Raw genomic sequence first — 18093 nt, forward strand, 5'->3', positions numbered from 1 at the left:
TCTACTCTACTATTCTATCTTCCCTACTCCTTAGTAGGTTAGTAGTTTAGCTAGGTAGTTAGCTAACTAGAATAGTTAGTAGTTAGGCTAGAATATATTTAAGGTGTTAATTAACATTATGATCTTAGAGCTCTAGGTACTACCTAGAATCTCTATATAAGTATATATTAGTTAGAGACGTTAAAGGAACTTAGAGTTAATGCTATCTAGATAGTATATAATCTACTAATACTAGACCTACTAAGACTAATAGATAAGCTAGGCTTCATAGTTATTAATAATATTTTTAACTACTAACTAGAAGGGAAGAGTACATTAGACTTTTACTTAATATTTAAAGTCTAGCATAAGCCTAATGGCACATCCCCAACCACCTCCCTGATTTTCCATTGGCTGGGGGGCCCGAGCTGGCGAAGCTGGCGTTCCGAATGATATACCAGCGGGATGTACGGCCTGATATTGCTGGTGACATGGTGGTGCGGGATGAATACAAAGGCTGGTTTATAGAAGCTCGACCGATATCGTGAGTGATTTTCTTACGCACTTTCTTTGTCGGAAACATACGCTGACACCCCCTTGTACTGTAGTATGATTGATTACTACGGGGTTACATTCGACCATCTTGTTCAAGCCGATGACACAGATTTAGAAGTACTCCAAATCAATATCGTTGAGATTGAAGATGATGGCGGCGCTTATGCAAACAAGTATAACCCGTTTGATATAGATCCTGTCGAGTATATTGAGCAAAAAGTGCTTACTGTGCCCAGGTGCTGCCAGAAACGGAATGGGACCACGGATCAGAGGAGGGTTAATGATGGGGTAAATATCCGGGATGGGAGGGTTGTTCATATGGTTTATAAGTGAGATACTGCACGTTCATATGGTTTATAAGTGAAATACTGCACTATTCCATATTTTGTAAAGCCAGCAAAAAGCAGATATGTCTGTCTGTAGGATAATATAGCAGATCTGTGGAATTCAAAGGCGTGGTTCATGATCTGCAGTCTTGAGAAGTAACTCCGCTATATTCCAGTACTTTTTCTCGATGGCGATAGTGAGCGGAGACTGATTAGTACAATTTCGTGCGCCAATGTCAATGTCGGCCTTGCTAGTTTCAAGCAGTACTCTTACCACCTGCTCATTTCCCCATTTTGCAGCAATGAAGAACGCTGTATTAGCCATGACATCCATTGCGTTAGCTTTGATCTTACTATGCTGAAGTAGCATCGCCGCTGGCCCATGCTGAGATTTTGCCGCATATGAGAGCGCCGTTCTATTGAACGTGTCTTTTGCGTTAACTTCAATCTTACTATGCTTAAGGAGTAGTGCCACTGCTCCCTCACGTCCAAGCCTTGCAGCACACATGAGCGCTGTTAGGCCCCAATTTTTTTCTGTGTCGCCTTCAGCCTTTCTCGGTTTTGCTTTGATTTTGGCGTTGACGTTAACCTTGCTATGCTGGATCTGGATCTGAGAGGGAATTGGAGCATCTCCAATTCCCTCTCAGATCTAAGTTCTACAGCATATATAAGCGTAGGAAATCCGATGGCGTCTCTCCTGTTGACTTGAATATCACTGCGTCGAAGTGACAGCTCCACTACAGCCTCGTGTTGCCCTCCGATGGCTAACATAAGCAGCGTCCAATCGTCAAAATCTTGCATATTAACGTCAATTTCGTTCGAAGTTCTCTGGAACAGGTTTTTAATTGTTCTGTCTGCGGTAGACTGTCTCTCGTTGCTATTAGGATCATTTTGGGGCTTTAGAATCAACTGGACAAGCTTAAGAAGTCCGTTCTGTGATGCTATGTGCAAGAGAGTCATGTGTGTCTCTCTATATTGAACCTCCTTGAAGGAAGTGTTTAGGAGCTGCCCGTAGAGTTGTAGTAGCTCTCCTTGATTGGGATTTATATTTTCTACTATTTTTGCATGGTATGTCCAGTGAAAAGTTGCGTAGCAAAAGAAGGGATGGTCATCATCAAAGGCAATGGTGTTTGAAACCGGTCTATGGTTTGTCGTAGTGTCTTGTAGTGCCCGTACAGTATAGTATCTTGCAAGTATTTCCTTTGAAAACAAATAATGTATGCAAGACTTTAGTAGCTGTAGATGTACACGGCCAACGAAATCAAGGGCTGAAGGCCCAGAAGTTGGAGCGCCGTCGTCGAGGTACCGCAGCCCCCTTGAGACTAGGTAGTCGTACACTGATTGGTGTCTTAGATGCACAGTGTGTTCTTCGTCGTGCTTGTTGATTACTACCAAGTTGCACGAAAGCCTTTTTATCATATTTACCATTTTGTGATGATTTCTTCTGCACTCCACTGACTTCTGCCATACTAGACCAGATGGGTCAAATGCCATTGCATCGTATAGCTCGTTCACATGTAGAGGTCGCCGGGAAAAACAAATCCAGCGTAGAAGTCGCAGCGATTGTGATCGATAGATTATATCCATTATCTGAAAACTCTTATCATAAAGGTCGTCGAGTCCTTCAGGGAGATCTCCCAGAAATTCAAGAATGTGTTTTAATGGTGCAAAGCCTTTGATTAAATCTTTAGCCTTCTTAACGACAATAACAGCCCATTGAAAAATGCCAGAGGCCATTTCCACAGTCCACTTTATAAGTTCTCGAGCCTCATAGTGCTTTCCATTGATTCTAGCGATTTTGTTCTGCACATAAGTCCATATGTCTTGTCGATTTTTGTTCCCAATCGATATTTTGAGACCACCGTTCGCTAAGAAAGGGTAATCTCGGCGGGAGATACAGACATTCAAGCTAATTCCAAATCTGTCTTGTGATGTCAAGCTTTCGAAGTACTCTGCTAACTCCATAGGTACCTCACCGCCGTTAGGTACGTTGCCGCCGAACTCATCAAGTGCATCTATGTAAACACGAAGTATGTATTCCTCTGGATATCTCTTTGCGATGTGTAACATAAAATCCTCTAGCATTTCTTTCAGGTCACGTTCATGCCACTCCCATTTTATTCCAGGTTCGCCTTGTAACTCGCATCTTTTGTCGAACTCCGAAGTTAAATCAGACGGCCATGTTGGAATCTGTCGTAGGATCTGGTGCAGCAGAGAGCGAAACAACCCAATGCGGGTTTTCTGAAGAGGGGCACCAGCACTGTAGCAGAAGAAAGAAACCAGAATGATCTTTTTCTGGGCTCGCTGGGGTGGTCCTTGCTTGTCGACCTTAGTTTCTGTCTGCAAAGTGTCTTGCTCGTATATGTATTTCATAAGCGTCGATTTTCCTGACCCAGGGATCCCAATAATCCATAGCAGACTTTGGCTTTGCGCAAGCCAGGATTTGTAGTCAGGTTCGTCACATAGCCACTCGCATGTGTCTTCCACAGCTTCTGATATGTCCTTTTTGTGGTGCTCCATCTCGGGAAAATACAAGGATTGTAGAAGAGCTATAGAGTAAAATCAATATTGAACTGGATATAAAATGCGATTGATTAAGACAAGACATACTAATAGAGTTCTGAAAACCGGAAAAGTCTATATAGCATACATTTGTTAAACCAAAACATCGTTCTCATTAAGGTGCGTCCTTACTATGATAATTGAATGCCCCTGCCCCATTATTATTTAGCTGCGGGCCCTTTCCTGTATTACTGTTCGTGTAAGTGCCTTCTCCAATATTATTATTCGTGACCCTCCTCGCTATGTTATTTCCACTTCCCGAGCTGTGCTGAATGATAGATCCACTATCTTCAGGGATCGAAGGAGGCATGTCGAGCATTTCTTGAATCGCCTCTTCAAGTTTCTTAATTTCATCCCCAGTCGCCGTTCCCATTAATTTGTCGCACGTCACCAGCTTAATGTGCTCCATAATCTCTCCCATTAATTCCTCTACTCGCTTCCCCTTGCCTACTGCAGCGACGGCCTTTTTATACCGTTCCAACCGGTTGGCATCTGCATCGGGTAGAACCGCTTTGAATATTTTGTTTAGCGCTTCGACCTTCTCGTGGCAGGCCCTGATATTGTTCTCGGCTTCATTCGTTTGCTCGTCATCGAGCTTCGTTGCCTGTCCTTTCTTCTCTGCATTTCGAAGGATCGTAAGCACCAGTGGAAATTTCGCAGCAATGCTACGAAACTCTTTGGGTAGGCCTTTGGCGTCTTTGTAGGCTGAGTGGAGAGATTTCGTGGATTTGACGATTTCGATTGTTCCTGTGATGAGGCTAATGATGACCCCAACCTCACCAACGATAGACATGACGAGAACAGCTGAAATACAACTGTCAGTACTTTTAACAACTGTGACAACAACGGATTTTCCCACCTAGCGTTTTTCGACACTATTTCTCTAAGCAGTTGATATCTAACCTCAACTTACAGAAGGGTCGAAGTCGTTATTGTATGTGGATTCTCTTCTCCTCACGGCACGCCCGCCTAGCCTCGTTTGTGACGACCACCATGTCGGCTTGCATCTTCACCGACTGGACGTCTATAAGTGGCGCAACTGAGCAGGACTTGACTGGCTAGCCTTGTTAACGTAAACATACATTGTACTAAACTCCGCGGAAGTGTTCAACATGCCAATCGGGTGTTCAGTATCTGAAGGGGGGCGCTGGTTGTTCCATCCACCAAACCTAATGATGTTTCCATATAAGTAACCGGATCTCATCTTCGCCAATTAGGAGAGGTCGATAGCGAGACTCCTAGGAATGAGCCGTCGCAAAATTGGACAGCACTCCTGCCACGAAACTATGAGTACCTGCTCAAGACGAGTGTACGAAGTCACCATCCAGGCTGTTGTTGAGCTGTAACTGCGGACACCTTGCCAAGGGCAACCCAACTATTTCGGCTTTCTTTGACTGTGGCCGTATATGATAATTGCTCCCATATGTAGTCTAAGTAAACCAGTATTAGTGGGAGGCTCGGCAGTCGAGATGAGTTGCAGTAGTCAGGGCATATAATAGATGAGGCAGTAGGATGCGAGTGATGGAAACGAAGATCCAAGAGGCGAGAGCGGGCGCCAACTGACCGTCGTCCTCGAATGGCAGTTTGCGCAATAGCCTCAATCACGTTTGTATCAGAGCCAACGACAGGACAAATATCTTCTCTTATTACAGATAAACAGCACACTTGACTTATCTCTTCACTGGCAGTTGTATATTCTTGTATGCATTGATTAACAGCCATGATATCGTGCCCTAGTATACACCCCAGCCTAAGAACTACAGCTACACTGCATCCCCCTCCCCTCCCTTGGCACATCTCCCACCCACCTCTCCTCCTCCTCCCGGTCTCCACCCCACGTCTCCTCAAAGGGGTTCAGCGCCATCTTCATCACGCGCCCCAGTACCTCCCTCTCCCCTTCCTTCTCCACGCGCCGAATAACCTCGTCCAGGATCCACGATCGCGGGATGAAATTCGGGTTCACAGCCCTCATAGCCGCTTGCCTCTCCTCCTCCGCCTCCGCTGTAACTTCCTGTGCGGCCCAGTCCTCTACAACTCTCGCACGCCACTTATCCAACCACACGCCAACACGCTCCCTCGCCACAGCCTCATCCCCAACCACCCCCTCCTTATGGAAGAACAACCCCGCCTTCTCCTTCCTACCCTCCTCGGTCTCAATCTCTTTAATGTACACCCCACTCAGCCGGCGGAAGAACTGGTTAAAATCCAGCTTCAGCGCCTCCATCGTATCTAGTAGCTCGCTAAACAGGGTTTCGAAGTCATCTGGCTTGTGAACCTTGAGTCCCAGGCGCGCAGTCATGAGGCGCTTGTACTCTTCCAGGAATACCGCCTTGTACTCCTCACCCGTACGTGTGATGAGCCCCTCGGCGCGCGAGACGAGCTCGTCGGCGTCTTCCTGCCTGACACCTTTTTCGACGAATTCAGCAGCGTCGACGCCAGCGCCAGCGCCGATTAGCTCGCCGAGGGTTTCGCCCAGGCGCACGAGGTTCCACCAGATGATAGTGGGCTGGTTGCGGTAGGAGTAGCGTAGCATGCCGTCGTCGTGGTTTGGGGTGTAGTTAGGGTCGAAGGTGTCGAGGAAGGCAAAGGGCCCAAAGTCGAGGGAGAGGCCCATGAGGGATGTGTTGTCAGTGTTGAGGACGCCGTTGGTGAAGGCGTAAGCTTGCCACGCTGCAACGGTCTTGGCGTTGCGGCGGGTTATTTCGCGGTAGAGTCTGGCGTATCGGTTTTCCTCCAACCCAGACGGACCGTCGATTGTGTCTTTTTCAATGGGGGTAGATGGGGGCTCAGCAGTATCTTGCTGGTCGTCTGGGAGGCGAGCGGGAAGGGAGCTCCACCCGCTGAAGACATGCTCGGCGGTGTAGTCGGCGAGCTTGCGGATGAGGTCCCTGTCACCACGGGCGCGGAGGAGATCAAATGTACCGATGCGTAGCCACGATTGTGCAAACCGTGTTACGATTGCTCCCGGTTCCGTCCTTTCGCGGCGGACCTTCGAGTGTGGGAGGAGAGTGAGGGACAGGGCACGGGTGGTTGGAATGCGAAGGGCATTGAGTGCTTCGGAGACGACGAATTCGCGGATCGATGAGCGCAGGACTGCCTTGCCATCTGCGAAGCGCGAGTATGGCGTCATCCCAGCTCCCTTCAGTTGTAACTCGTATCTAGTCTTCGTATCAGGGTTTGTCGTCTCGAATAGGGAGATGGCGCGGCCGTCGCCGAGTTGACCGGCCCAGGACCCGAATTGCCAACCTCCGTAGCATTGTGCCCAGGGGTATCCCCCTTCTTGCTTGTCTTCGTTCCACCCAAGTAGCCTATTACCAGCAACGAGCTGGCGGAACTCTTCTGTCTCTGCTTCCTCTGGCTTTATCCCCAGGTCTCTTAGTGCCGCGGTGCTAACTCCGAGTAGTTCAGGGTCCACCGCCTCCTCAGGGCGCACCCAAGTAAACAGGGCACCTTTGACCATCCGAGGGCCTAGATCATCTCTCGGTGTCTTATGTGATATCGCTGGGCTTGGAAACGCAGAGTCGGCAGGCAGATTGGCCGTAAAGTTCCATGACTTCCGGAGATCCTTCAGGGCTACGCCTCGGGAGGGGCCACGGGAGGAGGCGCTGCTGGTGATATGGGACGACATCTGCGCGAAACGTGCGCAGGTGTTCACAGGTCGTATCAATTGTCGGAATAGCATGCCATATATACCAGTAATATATATGTAAGAAAGCGCTGAATAATGTATGGAGATGAAATAAAGTGCTGAGGGCGGCGGGAGTGACGTTATGCCGTAGCCGGATAACAAGCCTCAAACGTGGGATTTGTGGCGATAACCGATAAGGAAACAGCTCAAATATAGATCTCGATTTCTTCAAGTATAATTTTACACAATGCTGGATTCCAGGCTCATTCTAGAGGGGCAAAGTAAATTTCTTCATAGTTCATTCATATCTACCGCTAATTAATGTAAATTGGACCCTGAAGTCTACGGCAAACCAGTTCCGGTAGGCTCCACCTGTCTACCGACAGTAGTGCAACAGAGCTCGTCATACCCCGCCATTGCCCCTCAAATATATGTCTACACTTCCCATTTTTAACGCATTCTGTGTGCAATTCCTCGGTATTAAAGCCGAAGCTGCGATAAAGCTACAACAATAATTCTATCTTAACAATTTGTCAACATGAATTCCACTACAGCTTCCTACAACCCCTCTCATGAAGGGAACACTAGTGCCGATTCCCCAAAAGAGGTCCAAGGAGTCCCAATCCTCGCACTCAACGATGGCCACAAGATCCCCATGGTTTGTTTTCACTTCTGATTCCCATTCTCGCAAACTTCAAGCTAACCGTATCCCAGCTTGGCTATGGTACCGGCACCGCCCAGGCCCGTGTAGGGAACACCGGCAACGACATAGACGAATCTCTTGTAGCTACGATCCTCATGGCCATCCACGCCGGCTACCACCACCTCGATGGCGCCGAATATTACGGTAACGAGCGCGAGCTCGGTGAAGCAATCAAGCAATCCGGCCTCCCCCGCTCAACCTTCTTCGTCACCACCAAAATACCCGGCACCGAACCCACAGACACTGAGGCTAGCATCACCGCCTCCCTCGAGAAACTCGGCCTCGACTACGTGGACCTTTACCTCATTCACGCTCCCTTCTTTGCCTCCACGGACGCTGAACTGCAGGCCAAGTGGGCCGAGTTTGAAGCCGTCAAGGCCAGCGGCCGCGCACGTAGCATTGGCGTTAGCAACTTCTTGCAGTCGCACCTCGAGACGATCCTCAAGACCGCCAAGGTCGTGCCAGCCGTCAACCAGATTGAGTACCACCCATACCTACAGCACAAGGGCCTGGTAGAGTTTAACCAGGAGCACGGAATCGCGACAGTTGCGTATTCGCCGCTGGCGACGCTGCTACACGCGCGACCAGGGCCAATGGACCGCTATTATTCGAACTTGGCAGCGAAATATGGGGTTACTGAGGCGGAGGTAGCGTTGAGGTGGGTAGTGGACCAGGGGATGGTGGTGCTGACGACTAGTTCGAAAGAGGATCGGTTGAAGGGATACTTGGCGAACATTGGGAGGTGGAAGCTGACGCCGAGAGAAGTGGACAATATTAAGGAGATTGGAAAGGAGAAGCATTATAGAGGGTATTGGAAGAACAAATTTGCGGCTGACGATAGGTCGTAGAGTTGCAAAGATAGTTCTCAGGTTACTCGCGCGCCAAAGCGCCAACTATTTAATTCTTCTAATGTCTTGTCTTGAAATTTGCATTGTGTTTAGAATTATCATTGTGGAGGCTGTATATAGCCACTTTCCTGAAGGCAGAATGAAGGCTAGTTTCCATGGGTATTCCGATTCCTATAGTAAACTCCGTGTGCCACAGCTCATGACGTGCAAGAACTCCTAGTAAACTCCAAACGCCAGCTCATGCACCAAGAACCCATTTCTTTCACCTCAATCTCAATCTCACCTCGTCGCGCCGCTTCCCTCCACTCTTGTCCCCACCAACGCCCCCATCCTCTTCCTCTCATTCTCCAGCGCCCTCTTCTTCCCCTCCACCACCAAATTACTCTGCAGCTCATACGCCTTCATTTTCGCTGCTGCCTCAGCCGTCAACGCCAACACCTTCTCCGCCGCTCCACGCCCCAACTCCTCTCCCTTCGGCCGCTTCCACTTCTCCCTCTCCGCGGGGTCGCGGATCCAGTCTCCACCTCTGAACTCGAACTCCCTACTCGTTTTCTTTGGGTCTGGCCTTGCCGCCAGGCGCGAGATAATTGCATCCATCTCCTCTGCCGTAACATCCTGCGACGCTTCGCTCACTCCCCCTTCCGCGGCAGCGCGCACCTTACCACGCTCAGCGGCAATGATGCGATCACGTTCCTGGAGAGCAAGGTGAATCTGTACCCGCTTTGCAGCTTTCTTCTGTGCGGTGAGGTTCTCAATCGTCTGAACGAGGGTAGCTTCGCGGGTTAGGGGCGCAGAGGAGGGGATTGTGGGAACTCCGTGGAAAGGGAGGAAGATGGAGGGGAGGAGGCTGATGGTCGGGGGAGTAGGTGTGGCTGGTGTGGCAGGCTGTAGGTTGTTAGTCAGGCATTTGAGGAGTGAGCGTTAGGAGTCCATACCGACGTGGTTGTGTCTGTTAGCTGTACCGGTGGCGGAGGTGAGATACGGTGTCGCTTTGGCTCGTCGAATCGCTGAGGCACATCAAACGAGACGCGTTTGGCAAGAGGTGGCCTGTTTGAAGGTGGAGGTGGTCTAGCTGGGAATGTATGGCTTCTTTCCAGGGCAGGAGACGCTGGGGCTGCGGGCGCCGTCGTGTCGATCTCCATCGGGTCCATTATTGCCCTAGTGGTGATGTTGGCGTGGAGGTGAACTCGAATTTTGATTACTGATCAGGTTGAGGTTGAGGTGTAGGTCTAGACTAAAAGCTTTGTTGAGTGTTCTGGCGGCTAGAAGGCGCGCCTTCCTAATTGATCCTTGTAGGTGCGGCTTAATAGGTCTAGATATAGAGGTGAGAGTCTGCCATAATGCTGGATTTATAATCCGAGAGGAAAACGCTTATGAGGGTGTTACGTTACACGCTCTTGATGCAAGCCTTTCCTTTGTGTAGGTGAATTCTAGGCTCACCTTTACTCAACACTAATACCAATGAACAGGTTGCCTGTGTAGTTAAAACTACTTGGAATGAATTTAGACATGTAGTTTTGTGGCCATCTGCTCACTTACTACCTATCACATCAAACAAAATCCAAGCCCTTATTAATGAATAATTTGTTCCTGTTCATCCAAGGAGGTTGTTCCAACAGATTAGGCTGAGAGAAAGGGGAACCACGTGCATTCATGGGTTGGTGTTTGTAGTCACGTGGAATCTAGTATCTGGTAGGTAGGGAGGGAACTGCCGACTTAGCCCTTAGTATTAGATCAGCAAATCCCGTAGAAGAGAAATCGTGATATCATGCATCTAGATCGCCGAGGTTCGTATAGAGCCTCACGCTACTGGCAGCAAGACCTGCGCTTTGTCAGAAATGACGTGAAGCGCGAAGCAATATATGCAGAAAGCTTCGGCTTGCTTTCCCCGCGTTTGTTGGGTAAAAGAGGGGTCCGAGAGCTTCATATTAATACTCATGTAATTTATTTTTCTATTGCTATATATACGAGCAGAAAACCCCATCGTCTATATAAGCTTTCTCTATAGGATCTACCCTTATAATACAGCATACATACACTCTACTAAACGAACCATCTACCATGTCTACTCAAACAGGAAGCTGCTGTTGCGGCAACATCAAGGTCACCGTCACCGGCGAGCCTGTGAAGAACGCATGTCCTACAAATCGCCGTGAACATGAACGTAGTATCTAACAGCATACTAGGTCCTCTGCCACTGCCTCGATTGCCACAAGACCTCGGGTTCGGTGTTTAGCCACAACGCATTAGTACTTGACAAGGACTTCACTCTCGTCTCCGGTACCTAGCCTCGCCCCCTTCCCTGCTCCTCTCTTTTCCCACACTGACGTCTCTAGGTACTCCTAAGGAGTTCACTAAGAAAGGCGACTCTGGGGGCGTCATCACGTCGCACTTCTGCGGCGATTGCGGCACGACGCTGTGGCGTAGCGGTGACTTCTTTCCGGGAGGGAAGATCGTGAAGACGGGCATCATAGATGATCTGACTTGGGTGGGGGAAAGGCAGGCGACGGGTGAGCTGTTCCCCGAGCGCAAGACCGCGTGGATTCCCAATCTCGTGAAGTCATAAGCTTGAAAATGTGGTTGAGAGTGCGACGTGTTTAAATTTCTTGGTGTTGGATTTGGTATATAGTGATATACAATGGAGAGTTTGTGGCGATTCGGGGGTTAGAACTGCCGTGACAACTGTGATGACAACTGCCGTAGCCGTGAATGTTATTATCAGCAGCTGATGTAATCGGACTGGGTTCAGCGAGGCGGTAAGAATTGCCGTATGTAAGCTCTCCCCTGTCTGAGAAACTCCCGCACCAGATCCTCGAGTCGGCGATCCTTCTTCTTCCGCATCCAAATGAGTACCAGCATCAGGAAGAACGCATCGAAGGCCACCTGCTTTAATGCAGCAAATAGCAGCCAGCCCAGCCAGGCGCCAATCGTGCGTCGCCTCTTGTCCCTCCACTCCCTCCCCGAAGCAATCTGCTCCCGCAGCGCTGCTACCTCGGCAGTCATCTTCACTAACGTCGACTCAACCTTCGTCCTCCAGGGCGTCCCCTTCGCCTTGTCTGCATCCTGGATGTCCTCGTCCGACCCATCCTCCCCCTCAACAAGTCGCCGTACGTGTTCCCTGTCCGCCTCATCGTCCTGGGACATAGGGCTTAGCACTTTCATCGGGCCCTCGCTGCCTGACATGGGCGCCGTAAATCTACGTCCCGACCCTCCGCGGGGTGGTGACGAATTTGACGAGCTCGCGCTGTTATGTTTAATTTGGTCCCAGACGAACTCTAGTTCGGCAACTAGCTCCCTCGAGTCCCTGTACATACTTGCGTTAGTAACCAGTATCGAGAGGTGCAGTATGGGAAACTCACGAAGTCGTACTCGCATAACGGTGCATAGTCTCGATCAATGCTTCGATATACCTTCTCTTAGCCTCCGTCCGGCTAACACCCTTTTGTGCATCCCAAGCATCCCACTTCTCCTGCTCCCTTATTGTGTCCTCATCTTTCGTATATCCCCCACCACCCGGCCTATCCATCACGCCATCCACATCCCCCTCCATAGCTTGTTTGTATAATCCATAGAGGCGTAGGCGGTCGGCCGGTGGCGGCCGAGCAGAACCGGTACGTGGGATTTTCTTGACGGTGTTGAGGGCGTGCACAAACACACGATCTAAAGTAGGGAACATTGTCAGTCTACGTTCTTCGAATTGAGGTCCGGAGGTCAAGTGGTAGGCATAAGACAGAGTACACGCGACATCCGGAGGTCCGTATGAGGTGCTCTGAGGCAAGGTATCAAGGGGTTGCAAACTCACCAACTGAGTCAGCCATCCTGTCAGCGTTATGTCATTGAAGCCAATGTCGCCCTGATAGCAAGTGTAGAAAGCGCGTCTGAGATATAAATCCAGAGCAGAGCGCTAGTTATATCGTTGCCAGAAAGGACAAGCCGCTATTATAGTGATGTTTGGAGATTAAAGGTCATGCATTGGGTCCAGCCGGACGGCTCCACGAGAAAGTATGGGGGGGAGCCGAGGCACGGCGGTACCATTTGGCAGGCACAGAAGTGACAGCCAACGCGTTCGCCCGTGACAGCCGATAAGAAGGTGCGATAAGCGTGAGTATGGCTGGAGAGCCAAACCCCAAGGTGGCGTACTACTATTCAGAAAATGCTTATGAATCCATATGGCAGCCTCGCATCTTCCACCACTATCTATGTGCTGTAATATATTTCCTACAACAACAACCCCTTCTATACAATGATACAATAACATCGATCTCTAGAGATTCGTTCTCTCATTATTTGATATACACACACCACATACCGATATACAGCACAATGGCAGCTGCAGAAGTCGCCCCGCTCTCTCCGGATGCAGATGAAGAGACTCAAACTATCACCCTCTCCCACCACAACACTCCCCAGACTCTCACGCTCCCCCTCTCTGCAACAATCGCCGACCTCTCCGCCGCCGTCACCTCGACCCTCTCCGTCCCCGCCACAAACCAAAAATTCATGATCCCAAAGCTCGGCCTCCTCAAACCGCCCTTCAAAGACCCCGCCCTCCCAGTATCCTCCTTCGCTGCCGCAAAGATAACACTCATGGGCGCCACCACCACCGAGCTACAATCCCTCAACGAAGCTCGCGCTGTGGCTGAACGAACCTTCACACGCCCGAAGCCGCGGCAGACGGTACAGGCCTATAAAACACACGACTGGAAGCGCGAACAGGAGGAGAACCAGTACACCTTCGCCACCCTCCGCCCCCTACCGTATCTCCCCAACCCCTCACGCTCGCTCGCGTTTCTACAACGTCTTAAGGATGATGCGGGCATCAAGGCCTCGATGCGGAAGCATAAATTTTCGGTGCCGCTGCTGACGGAAATGAATCCCGTGGAGCATACAACGGCATCAATGGACGGGGTGTCGCGCACGCTGGGGCTAAACCGCAATCGCGGGGAAGTGATCGAGCTGCGTCTGCGCACGGATGCGTACGACGGATACAGGGACTACAAGACGATTCGACGGACACTGTGCCATGAGCTGGCTCATAATGTGTGGGGTGATCACGACCGCAATTTCTGGAACCTATGTCATGAGATTGAGAAGGAGGTTGAGAAGGCGGATTGGAAGACAGGCGGGAATGTAGTAGGAAACGAGGAATATTACGAGGGTGGCGGGGGAGGGTTTGGTGAGGAGGAAGCGGAGGATGAAGGGGGGTGGACTGGTGGGGAGTTTGTGCTTGGTGCTGCCACGGGGACCGAGGGTGTCGGCGGGCCGGCAAGGGGGGAGGCGGGGTTGAGTCGAAGAGAGGTTCTTGCTAGAGCTGCGGAGGAGAGGATCAAGCGGCAGAGAGAGCAGGAGAATGGAGGGGAGGACCTCAGTAGGCCGTGAAGAAGACTTATGATATGGTCATTACCCTTTCCATGGCAACTGGAGCTTACAAAGCTAACTGGATGCCTTCTTCTACGACGACTAAAGTGTACTATTAAGCTCTAATATCCTATGTAATTAACAACTTCAAATGAGAGTTTTGCATAAGAATAGCTTGAACCCCCAATCGCCGCTCGAAATGTTTTACAGTAACTATATGAATCTTTCTACGAGTTAGTTACTTAAAAATGAGAAAATTTTCTATTAGCTACAGCTACAGCTATCAGTTGTCAGCAAGCACATCCTAAGACTTTTTGGCAGCACGAGTATGAAAGAGGCACTGAGAATTCCTGTGTTCAAACCAAAACCTTTAGAATTATAAGCTACGGAACGAGCTCTATCAAAACAACGCACGTCTCTAGAATTATAATCTACCAAAACATCATCTATCAAAACAACGCAGACTTCTAGAATATAACAACTTCCCCCTCATTCTAAAACCGACCCCTACAGAACTAAAAATTTCCTATCTTCATCTACCCCCTCATCCTCCGTGATCCACTCTTGCTCAATTCCCGACAGAGGCTCTTCACCCCGCTCCTCTTCCACAACCTGGCACGAATCACTCGGATACGAATCCGCATAAAGGCCTGCGTACCAGCCATAACTAATATCGTAACCAATCTTCTCCAGAAACTCCTCTCGCTCAGTCTTGCACGTGCACCCGTCATGGAAGTCCAGCAGTGCGTCCGGCGTCATGTAGAGTAGTCGCATGATCTTGCGGCCCACGGACATGTCGTCTCCCCAGGACTCAGCGGCCATGGCATCCCTCACCGACTTGCCTTTCAGCTTGTCGGGGGCGAGCATAGCGTCATTTCCGTATGAGCTGTAGGTACCGAAGTAGAGCAGGTCACGCGTCGGATGTCCTTGGTTGTAATGCAGCTGCACCGCGGAGTTGGAGAGGCAACAGTCATGGGTGAGAGTGTCACGGAAAACTGCGCGGAGTTCGTCGATCTCACGCAGCTCACGCGTCCGGTATTGTCTCAAGATGCTAGGGCCCACGGAGGCCTCGAAATCCATGGTGTAAGCCGAATTGTACGTCCAAAGTCGGTAAATGGCCCGACGAAGTCGATGCCTTTCCTCCTGGAGGAGAAAGCGCCGGTTTTCAGGCTTGACGCGCCATCGAAGCATGGGGTAGAGCGCAACCCATCTATTGGCAGTTCGCCCGCATTTGGCAATCTGCTTGGCCAATGCAAGAGAGAAGCATGGGTCACGGGTCTGGTGAGGGAGTTCGCTGGAGTTGAGCGTCACAAGCTGTGTAACGTCGTGCAGAGGGCCGAATTGAGTTTCGAGAACGTTCTGGACGATTATAAGCTTCCGCGAACTGGCGTAGGCTCGGTGAAAGAGGTGGCAGGTCGCAGACAAGGCACAGATGGACTCTATGTCTGGTAAGAACCCGAAAATAAGTTGCACAATCTCTAATGGCAGGTACTGCATGTCTGATTCTTGATTTGCTTGAAAGCGGGCTTCATGCGAGCGCTTTCCGCCTCCCAAGAAGCTTGAACGGTCTCCGTGTAGCAGGCTATCAACTCCAGGTATCAAAGAAGAAAGTCGTTTATTGGTATGAATATCGTGCGAAGCTGCGGAGGTCGTTGCAGCGTAGGAAAGGGGATTTGCGTGATGGGGGAAATGGTGCAGCATCATGAGATCCATGATTACAGAGTTTCTTTTGAGTCAAGGTATGGGTATGTTGGTTTTCAGTCTTCTACATTGTGTCAGCAATTGCAGTCAGAAGATGGGAATATAACTCAAGACAATAGTAATAGGGCACTCACAGTTATTGACAAGCCAATTCGTGTCTAAACAACTTGGGAAATGCCAGCGAGGAACAGTTTCGCAGCGTCTCAGTCTCAGCTTCCTCCTCGACCCCCAATCTTCAGTCTATCTCAACACTTCTCACACCAAAGGAACAGGTATCAACCAGAGGTCTCGCAACAGAGTTTGCTCGATTCCAATGAATTGACTGACGAGTGATGAACTGCGTTTGCAACGCTTGTGTCACACCACCGTCAAGAGCTGTGATAAGTAGCTCAGCTCTTGGAGACCCCGTCGTTGGGGCTATAATAAAAGCCGAGAACATCTTGCGAGGTTCTCACGTTTTTTGCGCTCAGCCAGCGTTGGCTAAAGGGGATTGAGTTACTCATGATGATCGATGGGGAGGGAAGGAGAAGATTTGGGTGCGACGTTGGTTGTTTATACTCTGGGGGTGACAGGGGTGCCAAGTGCCAAGACCAACGTCGGTATGAGCTCTGACTCTGACTGTAACCCATTTTAATATGATGTGACGCAAGGTAATTTCATTTAACAGACATTTTCAACATATCCATAATCACGAACGGATCATAGTCACAATTAGAATAGATATATAATTTAAATTTCTTTCATAATTTTGCTCAACTACGGTTTCTAGCCTTAAAAGATGATCTCTTCTCGATATCTATCAAAGTATTAGCATTATGAAACCCATTGATGCCTTGACGTAGATAAATATTTGAGTTGATTCAGAACATGTTTCTTATCTCACAGAGCACTGTGTGCCTCAACGAGCTGGGTTATATATCTGGTCTCTTGACCATTTGTCATCATTTAAGAGGGTATGAGGGAGTAAAAAAAATAATAATAACATACCAAATTCGGACCAACATTGAAAACACATCAGTTTGAAGATGTTAACCTCTCTTCATGCACCGTTATCCCATAGAGTAATGAGAAACGGCGCTTGGTAAGGAAAGGATATGGTATCTGATCTCGGCACGATGAAAATAGTATTCCTTCAGCATAAGAGCATGGGAAAGCTCGGAATGCTGTACACACTAATGCCTTGCATGTCACAGCACACATCACCAACGGGAAGGGGAACGAAACAAAAAGTCAGTTGTCATCAAAAAGCTCTGTTGGTGCCACAATACAGTTACCGATCCGCATTATACTCAACCCAACACCCACAACGCCGTCCATGCCATCCCAAATGCGAAACCCGCGATTAAGCAAACAGAGCCGCCGCATCCAGCCCATCCGTGGGCTTCTGGAACCCGTCTGATCGCAGGCCCAACTCGTCGTGCCGCGCCAGCTTCTCGATACTCTGCTCGGCGCGCTGGTTGTACCTGCCCGCCTTCTTGTGTCGGATGTCGGAACGGACTTGGTTGGGCGACACGAACTCCTTGTTCTCGTAGATCACCGGTCCACCAAATGAACCCTCGAGGATCACGATTGGCGTAAGCACGAAACGCGGGCCGATCTCGACGAGGCTGACCTCGGTCTCTGAACCCTTAACCTTCTTGGCTTTCTTCGCTGCGGCCTCGGCGGCCTCATCTTCCTCCTCTCCTGGCTTTACTTTCGAGGGGATCGATTCGCTGATCTGGTAGTTGCGGATCCATACCTTACCATCGGCGAGGGTAAAGCCCATAACGTGGTCGACGAACGGCTTAACCTTACGGGCGCCCTTTGGTACGCCGAAGATGTGAAGGAACATCTCCTTGAGGAGACGGAGATGTGGCTCTTTATCGAATTTGGCATCGAACGAAAGGACAGGCCGGGAGCCTTTCAGGCAGTTACCGGTGAAGTGGAGCTCTTCCATAGTGTGTACTGTATCTAGTGAGCAATAGCCTAGAAGTAGAAGTAGTGAAGAGCCTTACAATTTTGCATGTGCATCTTAACTGTCGGTCCGTTGGGCGCCTTGCTCATCCACAGGTAAAGATCCTTTCCCTTCCTGGCCTCGAAGAAAAACACATTGTTGCAGTTGTATAACTCAGCAAGTTCGTTTAGTTGATATAATTTCGTCTTGGTATCAAGCTTGACATCCTTTCGGCTGTGGGGAAGGAGGGAGTGAAGGTCATTAAGTAGATGGCGATGTCTATTGCGCTTCAAGTTAATATTCTAGGTGCTTCATCCGTCAACTGGGGAATTCCAACCTGTATGTAACACCTCTTGACGAGAGAATCAAGACTTTTTGCTTGTTCCTCTTGATTATGCTGCTTGCGCCCTCCTCCTTTCCGTTCGTAGGCTTCGATAATGACTTATAAACGGACGCCATTGTGGTAATGTCCTTGAAGTTGTGAGAGTCGCGAAATTCTC

At 49.6% G+C, this 18093-nt stretch overlaps 9 protein-coding genes across 9 annotated transcripts; 3 read left to right on the plus strand and 6 right to left on the minus strand.

Moving 5' to 3' along the window:
• Positions 1–981: 981 nt before the first annotated feature.
• VE01_03046 (uncharacterized protein) lies at positions 982–4902 on the minus strand (the record flags this gene model as incomplete). Its single annotated transcript, XM_018272544.2, has 6 exons — positions 4282–4902; positions 3555–4226; positions 3471–3497; positions 2331–3409; positions 1521–1688; positions 982–1470 (listed from the first exon to the last, which is right to left on the minus strand). Exons 2-6 carry the CDS (start codon positions 4213–4215, stop codon positions 982–984), a joined length of 2424 nt encoding a protein of 807 aa, XP_018132080.2. The 5' UTR covers positions 4216–4226; positions 4282–4902.
• A 270-nt stretch (positions 4903–5172) lies between these two features.
• On the minus strand, positions 5173–7343 carry VE01_03048 (uncharacterized protein; the record flags this gene model as incomplete). The annotated part of the gene is made up of 1 exon (XM_018272546.2): positions 5173–7343. Exon 1 carries the CDS (start codon positions 7102–7104, stop codon positions 5173–5175), a length of 1932 nt encoding a protein of 643 aa, XP_018132179.2. The 5' UTR covers positions 7105–7343.
• VE01_03049 (uncharacterized protein) lies at positions 7269–8761 on the plus strand. The gene is made up of 2 exons (XM_018272547.2): positions 7269–7708; positions 7765–8761. The coding sequence occupies exons 1-2, from the start codon at positions 7589–7591 to the stop codon at positions 8599–8601; spliced, it is 957 nt and encodes a 318-aa protein (XP_018132180.1). The 5' UTR covers positions 7269–7588; the 3' UTR covers positions 8602–8761.
• Positions 8644–10208, minus strand: VE01_03050 (uncharacterized protein). The gene is made up of 3 exons (XM_018272548.2): positions 10042–10208; positions 9537–9913; positions 8644–9486 (listed from the first exon to the last, which is right to left on the minus strand). The coding sequence occupies exons 2-3, from the start codon at positions 9750–9752 to the stop codon at positions 8881–8883; spliced, it is 822 nt and encodes a 273-aa protein (XP_018132074.1). The 5' UTR covers positions 9753–9913; positions 10042–10208; the 3' UTR covers positions 8644–8880.
• A 300-nt stretch (positions 10209–10508) lies between these two features.
• On the plus strand, positions 10509–11257 carry VE01_03051 (uncharacterized protein). Its single transcript, XM_059463499.1, has 3 exons — positions 10509–10734; positions 10788–10881; positions 10938–11257. Exons 1-3 carry the CDS (start codon positions 10663–10665, stop codon positions 11165–11167), a joined length of 396 nt encoding a protein of 131 aa, XP_059319848.1. The 5' UTR covers positions 10509–10662; the 3' UTR covers positions 11168–11257.
• On the minus strand, positions 10539–12612 carry VE01_03052 (uncharacterized protein). The gene is made up of 3 exons (XM_018272550.2): positions 12404–12612; positions 11961–12261; positions 10539–11905 (listed from the first exon to the last, which is right to left on the minus strand). Exons 1-3 carry the CDS (start codon positions 12417–12419, stop codon positions 11347–11349), a joined length of 876 nt encoding a protein of 291 aa, XP_018132072.2. The 5' UTR covers positions 12420–12612; the 3' UTR covers positions 10539–11346.
• A 145-nt stretch (positions 12613–12757) lies between these two features.
• On the plus strand, positions 12758–14351 carry VE01_03053 (uncharacterized protein). Its single transcript, XM_018272551.2, has one exon. It carries the CDS (start codon positions 12925–12927, stop codon positions 13978–13980), a length of 1056 nt encoding a protein of 351 aa, XP_018132071.1. The 5' UTR covers positions 12758–12924; the 3' UTR covers positions 13981–14351.
• Positions 14309–16166, minus strand: VE01_03054 (uncharacterized protein). The gene is made up of 2 exons (XM_018272552.2): positions 15795–16166; positions 14309–15724 (listed from the first exon to the last, which is right to left on the minus strand). Exon 2 carries the CDS (start codon positions 15670–15672, stop codon positions 14467–14469), a length of 1206 nt encoding a protein of 401 aa, XP_018132078.1. The 5' UTR covers positions 15673–15724; positions 15795–16166; the 3' UTR covers positions 14309–14466.
• A 219-nt stretch (positions 16167–16385) lies between these two features.
• BRX1 (RNA-binding protein required for biogenesis of the ribosomal 60S subunit) lies at positions 16386–18093 on the minus strand. The gene is made up of 4 exons (XM_018272553.2): positions 17931–18093; positions 17655–17872; positions 16648–17604; positions 16386–16456 (listed from the first exon to the last, which is right to left on the minus strand). The coding sequence occupies exons 1-3, from the start codon at positions 18050–18052 to the stop codon at positions 17003–17005; spliced, it is 942 nt and encodes a 313-aa protein (XP_018132077.1). The 5' UTR covers positions 18053–18093; the 3' UTR covers positions 16386–16456; positions 16648–17002.

The sequence above is a fragment of the Pseudogymnoascus verrucosus genome (assembly GCF_001662655.1).
Source record: "Pseudogymnoascus verrucosus strain UAMH 10579 unplaced genomic scaffold scaffold_12, whole genome shotgun sequence".
Lineage (NCBI taxonomy): Eukaryota > Fungi > Ascomycota > Leotiomycetes > Thelebolales > Thelebolaceae > Pseudogymnoascus > Pseudogymnoascus verrucosus.